Source organism: Seriola lalandi, unplaced genomic scaffold (genome assembly GCF_002814215.2).
Source record: "Seriola lalandi dorsalis isolate HSWRI2012SDOR001 ecotype SW California unplaced genomic scaffold, Sedor1 jcf7180002054590, whole genome shotgun sequence".
Taxonomy (NCBI): Eukaryota; Metazoa; Chordata; class Actinopteri; order Carangiformes; family Carangidae; genus Seriola; species Seriola lalandi.
The window spans coordinates 689,510-697,797 of record NW_019525143.1 but is presented as its reverse complement, the minus strand read 5'-3'; the positions used below and the strand labels follow the sequence as shown (position 1 = coordinate 697,797).

The 8,288-nt window shown below is 39.7% G+C and overlaps 1 protein-coding gene across 1 annotated transcript in view; it reads right to left on the bottom strand.

The window, feature by feature from the left end:
* Window positions 1-2,081, bottom strand: part of xpo7 (exportin 7) — a 23,553-nt gene extending 21,472 nt beyond the window's left edge. The window contains exon 1 of the mRNA XM_023419059.2: window positions 1,993-2,081. Coding sequence (XP_023274827.1) covers window positions 1,993-2,025 — 33 coding nt within the window. The 5' untranslated portion in view covers window positions 2,026-2,081. The remainder of the gene's footprint in view (window positions 1-1,992) is intronic.
* Window positions 2,082-8,288: the final 6,207 nt, after the last annotated feature.

Sequence of the window (8,288 nt, the reverse complement as noted above, 5' to 3'; positions counted from 1 at the left end):
TCCACATGTTAGAGGAGTGTCTGAGGATTATGGAAATATCTTGAGAACAGAGATAAATGTTGTGAGCTACTTTCTGGGTTTCTCAAACGTCAACAGGTGTTTATTCTCCAGGGACACGGATGCGTCTCTCTGTGACATGAATAATACATGAGAGTAAGAGTTTAGGTTTGAGTTTCTGACTGTTTCCAGAGAACAGAACAGTTTGTGCCGTCCCTCACTAGGTGATGCTAAATCTCAGAACTAATGTTTTGTTTTTTGTTTAAAGATGAAAACTGATTTTATTTAAAAAATATCTTTTCCAGAGTTGTTTGTCGATTAATCAATTAATTGATTACCAGAAAATTAATGCAACTATTTTGACAATAGATTCACCTTTTCAGTCATTTTTCTGGTAAAAATACCATCATTAATTTCCCAGATGTGTGGATTCACAGTAAACTGACTCAGTTTAGGTTTTGGACGGTGGAAGATGGCACCTTTGACATTTTATAGATCAAAAAATGTATTGATTCATAAAGAAAATAGATTAATCAACACAGAAAATAGTTCCTTAACTGCTGCAGCCATAAAAACAGTTTGTGTCATTCCTCACTATAGTATTTTAAGTTCTAAGAAAGATGATTAAAAGATGAAAATAGGGTGTAAATTATGATCTTAATTAAGAATATTACACCAGTTTGACCTTGATCTTTTCTTTTCGAGCTCACGTGACAAACCAGTATGAAAATATAATAAAGCTTGTTTGGAAAACTTGTCAGTGATGCAAGTCCTCCATGCTCCTGCTATCTGCTCACATGGAGGCAGAAGCTGCTCATCTTTACCACACTGTTGTCAAATATCTCAAGTATTTAATGAGCATCTATCCTGCTTGACTTGGTTGATGCTGTGGCAGTTAAAATAAGTTACTGGTTGTAATATACAGATTAGCATAAGATGCTAATAAAACAATAACATGGAGTTAGCTCAGAAGCTAAATCACTGAGGTCTTTCCTTTCACAGGAGAACCGTGGGGGACTATGGAGGAGCAGGAGGGAGAAGTGAAACCACAGAGTAGAAATCCTGCAGTTAAACTTCAACCACTGCACCTCCTCCTCCTCCTCCTCCTCCTCCTCCTCCTCTCCTCGTTATTCCCAAACATGTGTCGGAGCTGCTAGCTTCAGGCAGGCTAGCTAAACAAAACAGCACTGCTAGGTTACGCACATAAACAACCCCTGTGTAAAATCCCCGGTGACCTCATCTCGGTGTTCACCGTCTCCGGGAGCCGCGGGGGCAACAGCCGCGGACATGGAGCTCGATTTACGGACACACAGTCCAACAAAACCGAATCATGTTTTCAAACGGGCTCGGGCGGGAGAAGTTGACGTCTGGGCTGAAGCTAACGTTAGCCTAGCTTGCTAAAGGGTCAGCTACCTTCAGCTCAGCAGGACAACAAGTACATATTTAAACTTTGGGGCACAAAGCGCGGGAGAATAAGTCACAGTGTTTGGTTATAATGTGATAAATGTTCACACCGTGGTACACACTGGCGCCAAACTGACAGTTAACCAATTCGTGTTAGCCTGACAGCTACCCGTCCGCGGCCAACCCATTCGTGTTTTATTGTTTACTTCAGTAAAATACGTCGGTAACTGGCACCGTGATGCCGGTGGTGATGTGCTTTCAACCGGCACAAACACCGGGAACCCTGCAGGCTTTGACCCGTGGGCTCCGTGGCTTCTCTTCCCGTTTTCCAGCCTGAAATCCCCCCTCGCAGCTAGCAGCACAAGCTAACCCTGCATCCAGCCAGCCCGAGCAATGACAGCAGGCCACAAGTCAACACAGGCGGCCACATCCTTTCTTTTACCGCCGGACAGCACCAGCGCGGCCGCCTCCTGCACGCCACGGCCGCGCACAGCCTCCGTACCCGGAACACAGCACACGAATCCGCGCTCAGACTCATTTTCACGCTCCTGGAGAAACTGTCGGTTACAAAAACATGAAACCTCTGCTTACCTGCACATGATCCGCCATTTTTCTCCATTTCATGCACCTCTCACTCCCCCGCTTATGGGTATGGAGAGCGACAACAGCGCCCCCCCCGGCAGCCCCTGGTACAACTCCCCATTCATTTCAGCCGCATCCATGAATGTAACAAACACACTCATCTTCAAGTTCATTTACTCAGCATTAATTTAGTATTTCCATTTCATTCTACTTTATATTTTGTCTTCCACTGATTTATTTGACAGCTGAAGTTACCTGTTACTTTTCATAGTTAGATTTTACATTAAAAATATATAATAATCTTGTAAAATATAAAATATATTACTTCCACTCCACCAGAATATAGCAGTGAGGACAGGGCCACAACATGTTGAGGGTCCCCAAAAAATTGGAAATTAGAATTTAGTTTTTTTCTGCAATTTTGAAATTTTATAGTATTAAGATAACAAGTAAGATATTACTGTAGGGTGAATACTTAAAAACAATCATTTTAAAAGACTGAAATATGCTCAGATTTCAAATAGTTCATATTTTGCTAAACATGGCATTGATGATGACCCTGGTAACAACTATAGATGCGTGTTTACTTGTTGATTCGGTTATTTTTTCTGGTGTGACAATGCATATAATTATATTTTATCTACAGATTAAACATTTAATTTTTACATTCAAGACACATTATGAGTTGATAAAGTAAATTGCAATGTTGTAGAAACTAGTCTGCAGTTATCAGTTAATTATTACAATTCAAATGAGAAAATTAATTGGTAACTATTTTAATAATTCATTGTTCGTCTTAAATGTGAGAATTTGCTGCTTTTCTTTGTGTCAACATCATGATAAGGTGGGTCTCTTTGTGTTTATCAGACGTCACTTTGGGCACTGAGAGAATATGATGGACATTTTTCAGTTTTCTGATGTTCAATGAGAAAATAACTTTCAGATTAATCACAATAAAAAATTTAGTTGCAGCCTTTAAAATAATCTTTCCCTCAACCAGCTACATATCAAAATCCTTCTTACATGTTAATGCATCACTAATGATTATGCATTAATTGTCACATTATTGTCACATTATGAATTCCAGTCTCTGATCGTCTGTACACCAGAATATTTTTAGGATTTTTTCATGGGAATTGAACTCTCTTCAATCATTATATTTTGCACATTAAAAGAGAAAATGGGATTCTAATTATATATGTCCTTTAATTTTGACTTTGACCGGATATTTTCAAACTGTTTTTCTTCTGTAAAAGATTACTTTAATAAAATTTAATTTCAACACAAATCATTCTTGATGTATGCATCTTAACTATATATTTGTGAATTTAGCCCCTTGAACATTGGAGATCATAGGATATACATTATGTATAAATTAAATATATATATAATATACATATATATAATCTATATATACATTATATATAATAAGAAGTAATCATTTAGAACATACTGTGAGGTTGGTCTGACAATTATGTGACTGAAACTGGTTTTACAGTAAATGTTTAAACAATATTAAAATAGAATTTTAACAATAGTAACTGCAATAACACACAATAGATATAATATAATATAATATAATATAATATAATATAATATAATATAATATAATATAATATAATATAATATAATATAATCTCACTTGACCACCTTTTTCGCGGCCACCAGAGGGCGACACGTAATTTCTCCCCCGGCAGTAACTGTTCTTGTTCCGGCGGGAGAGGAAGTTGTCATGGCAACACAAAGCGAATATACAGGTCTTGTCTTGTCCTCTTCAACATGTGTTTGTCTCTGTGAACAGAGCGGGAAACATTAGAGAGAAATGACTGTAAAATGATGGAACGAGTTTCCGCTGTTAAACTGGCTTCAGGCTGTGATCTGTCTGTGGTGCGTTCACGTGCCCTCTGAAAAACTGATGCTATGACACATGGACATGCGGTTAGGTGCGTTCACAGACAATGCGGTACTTTTTTTATGCCCAGTTTATTTTTGAAAAGGAGGACGTGTACAAAAGAAAAGTTAAATTTGGTTGGTTTAAATTTTCTTTTTTTAATTGTTTAAGGAAAATTAATTGATAAAATGAGGAATGAGCCACAACCTCAGTGGTGATCCTTTAATAACAGATCCTTTACTGAAGGGAAAGAACCAATACAGCACCAACAGTATGAAAGTACTCCATGACTACTCCACCTCCTCGACGTTTGAGCTCAGATTTCGAATATTATTTCGTAGTTTACAAGTGTTTTATGTGAAGAATCTAAATCTGTAAAGTAGCTACAGCCTCCAAATAAATGCAGAGCAATAAAAAAGTGCAATATTGGGAGTTCAAGTACCTCAAAATTATAGTCTAGTAAAGTACTTGCGTAAATGTACTTAGTTACTTTCCACCACTGCACAATTTAAAACATGATGGAATCAAAATATCTTTAATATCTGGAGTATCAGGGAAATATCCGAGTGTCCAGCTGAGGTGTTTGACCCGTAGCATCGAGAAACAGGCTCAAATATCAGAGTATGTTTCCTTTTTATCATCATCTCAGATAAAAGTGATGAGCTGGGGAAGTCCCAGTGTTAAACATAGTGCTGTACTTCCTCACTGTGGCCACCGGAGGGCAGCAAACACTCATGATTATTATGAGTACGATCAACACCACAGACACACCAGCATCTGTGTTACTGATGCTCAAACTTGAGCTCACATGTGAATTAAGTCTCTTTAGTGTAAATTTCAAACACAAAACTATAAAACTACACAAAATATAAGCAGCAAGCGGAAACAACACAATTTTATACAGTACAGGCTGTAAGTTTTACAGGTTTACATCAGTATAGGAAGAACTATAGTCCTGTTAACTCAAAGTGTTGAGGGGTTCAGAAGTAAGTGGACAGATACACATGAAGTCAAGCCACGTCATCATGTTTAATATTTTAACCCATTGACATCAACAGACGCTGCAGCCACCTTCAGCTCTTGCTTGTTGTGGGATCTCTGTGGTGTACCAGACATTTGTTGTCATGGTAACGGCGATAAACACGTGGTTAAGGATGTGGAACAATAACAGATAGAAGAAACAATGAGGACTATTGGTTTCCCATTGGAAATGAACGATAGTCTCTGTGTCACAGTCCTGTGGGTCTGAACAAGCTGCAGAGACGACCCGTCTGCTGGTTTGCTTCTGGACAGTCTGGCCTCAGACCAGCGTCCTGGAGCTCTCTGCTGTGTTCTGTGAACTTCAGCTGCTGCTGCTGCTGCTGTTTGGAAACCAAACTCACACAGTGGAAAAAGAAAAAAGTGAGGCCACAAATACTTTCTGCATCTCCTGCTGTGGCTTCAGCCATTACTCTGCTCGCTGTCTCCTCATTATCCTGCAGACCAGCAGCCTCTTAGCAGACTGAGCATCAGTGTATAAGATAATAAATTAATAAGTTACTCTATCTGCTGCAGTAAAACTACTCCAGCAAATATAATTAACTCCAAAAACTTAGTACATATAACGGAGTAAATGTCACTAGAGGCGGCCAATCACTTACTGTGAAAAACTCAGAAGGAAGTGTTGTCTAAGTTCTCTAAACAGCTGATGTGGTTCTTACTTAATGTCAACAAACATGAAAAGAGTTTGAGACATGTATGAAGTCACTGAAGTCCACCGATCACAGGTTTCAGAATCAGGATCAATCAGAATCAAAATACTTTATTGATCCCCAGGGGAAAATTAGATTATATTACAGTGGCTCCTTCAAGAATGTAAATGTAATAGCAGAATAGAGAATAAGACTTAAGATTATAAAGATAAAAAGATAAAATATAAACATAAAATGTAAAAATATGTCCTTATACTGTGACGTATAAATAAAAAATTGAAATATGTAAAGAAATATAATGTGCCACTTCTAGGTTTGTGCAGAGAAGCTCCAGTTTAGATAGATAGATAGATAGATAGATAGATAGATAGATAGATAGATAGATAGATAGATAGATCATAGCTCATTGTTGATAATAATAATAATAAAAACAGTTAGAAATAAACATTATTTAGCTCATCTGATCCACTGCAGCGTGTAAAGAGCTTTATCTGCCCTTCTCTCCGCGGCGGCAGAGAAGCAGTGAAGTGGTCGACTCCCGACCTTTGCTGATGTCTTCCTGCCGTGCTGCAGATTCTCGCCGCTCAGCTGTGTTTACCATCTCATCAGCAAAGAGTCTCCTCTCTGCACATCGGTTAATGTGGGAGGTAAAGATAAATCTATGTACACAAACCCATAACTGTAGACCTATTTCCCATCATTATAAATGCTTGAATTGATTCTCATGGGGACTTTATAACGTCCGTGTTATGAAACATTATGGAACATGGTCGTCCGGTCATTCCTTCATTGATCGACGGAGGTGCAGAGACACGTCTGACTGCTGTGTCCAATCAATCACACCTTCTCTTCATTAAGATTCAAACAGCTGATTATCTCTGCCAATACTCCCAACAACCTTTAGACTCTCAGTAAATTAATGACTTCATCAACTTTTTTTATCAGAAAATAACCAGAATTTTAAAAAGGAGAAGAGTTTGAACTGATTTGTGATCAGATCTTATACTTATTACTAAACTATATATGTGCACATGCTTAGACCCACCTTCAATCTGAGTAGCCGTGGTGACACGTGCCTTCCTGAAGGGGGCAGTGTTGACCCAGGTACGTGAACAATGCAAACACCAACACACACACATTTACACACACATTATCACACACACAGTAAACCTGATGCTAGCGTTTATGTTTCTGTCACATTTTTCCCTCAAACACTGAACACACCGTTTTTGCTTTGTGTGCAGGTGTGTGCAGGTGTGTGCAGGTGTGTGCAGGTGTGTGTATGTGTGTGTTCATGCCCACACAGCTTCTCCCGCTCTCTGCAGGACGCCGTTTTCCACAGGGAGAAGATAGAGAACAGGAGGGGGCCCAGGCATGAAAGCCAGACGTTTTCTACATGTGAATAAGACACAGTGAGACTGTGGTGAGACGACACACAGGCAGAGAAAATGAAAGGGTGAGTGGATGATGGATGAAATAAAGACAAGATGAAAGAGGAGGGAAAACGAGCTTTTAGAGCCGAGTGCAGAATAAGAAGGAGGAAGGTTATTATTAAAACCAAACAGTGACGGTGACGGAGAGAAGATGGAGAGTAAATAGAAAAGGGAAATGGAAACGAATGAGCTTAAGAAAAGAAGAAGCGACACATAAGACAAAATCATAAATGGGTGGAGAGGAGGTGCGATGTGAGAGCCGGGGCCACAGGTGGCCCCTCTTGACTCTATCAGGTGGAGAAGATTGTAGTCCACAGGGAGACGACGATCGATCGACTGCTTCAGACATGTCCCCCAACGCTAATGTCCTCGTCTGTCCTCCACTCATCCATCAACTCCAGGATTTACTCCTCCTCTGACTCTCAGCTGCTTTCAGGAGTTTTCACTGTGTCCAGCGTCTCACGCACACACACACACACACACACACACACACACACACACACTGTTACACTGCTACAATGCTACAAAACTAAACCGCCACAATGCTAAAATGCTACACTGCTACATTGCTAAAGCGCTAGCAGCAAAGGTGGGTCCAGGTGGGTCCAGGTGGGTCCAGGTGGGTCCAGGTGGTCACACAGGTCAACAGGACACAAAACAACTACAAAGAGACAAACAGCAGCAGCAAAGAGACACAAAATGACTAGAAAAGTAACAAAAAATGAAACAAAGAGACTGAAAACAAATTCAAACTGATGCAAAATTGATGGTTGAAAACATTTTGTAATTCTGTGACGGGGATTTTGTTGTGAATATTTCTGTTGGAATGAATGACAATAACATGATGGGACATGAACACTGCTTTTTTTAAACCTTTTGTTTGTTGTGGGAAAAACATCATATTCTGTTGTTGTTGTCTTAATATTTGACATCTTGTTTTTCCTATCTGTGCACTGCACATTGGTTTTGTTGTCTCTCCACCGTCCTGTGATGCTTGTCACTTTACATTTGACTGTACATCCTGTTCCGCGAGCATGTGACGAATTACAAATCCCCCAATCCTTTTCAGGCTTTTTTACCTGACTGTACATCCTCCACACAGCCAGCACTAACAGCTGTGTGTGTGTGTGTGTGTGTGTGTGTGTGTGTGTGTGTTCACATTGTTACAGGACCACACACACGCTCATACAAAGTCTGGCAGTTTGAGAACATGTATGATAAGATGCATCCAGGGAGCTCTGCAGAGATGAAGGGAACAGTTTATCTGGCAGGAGAATACACTGCAGTCGT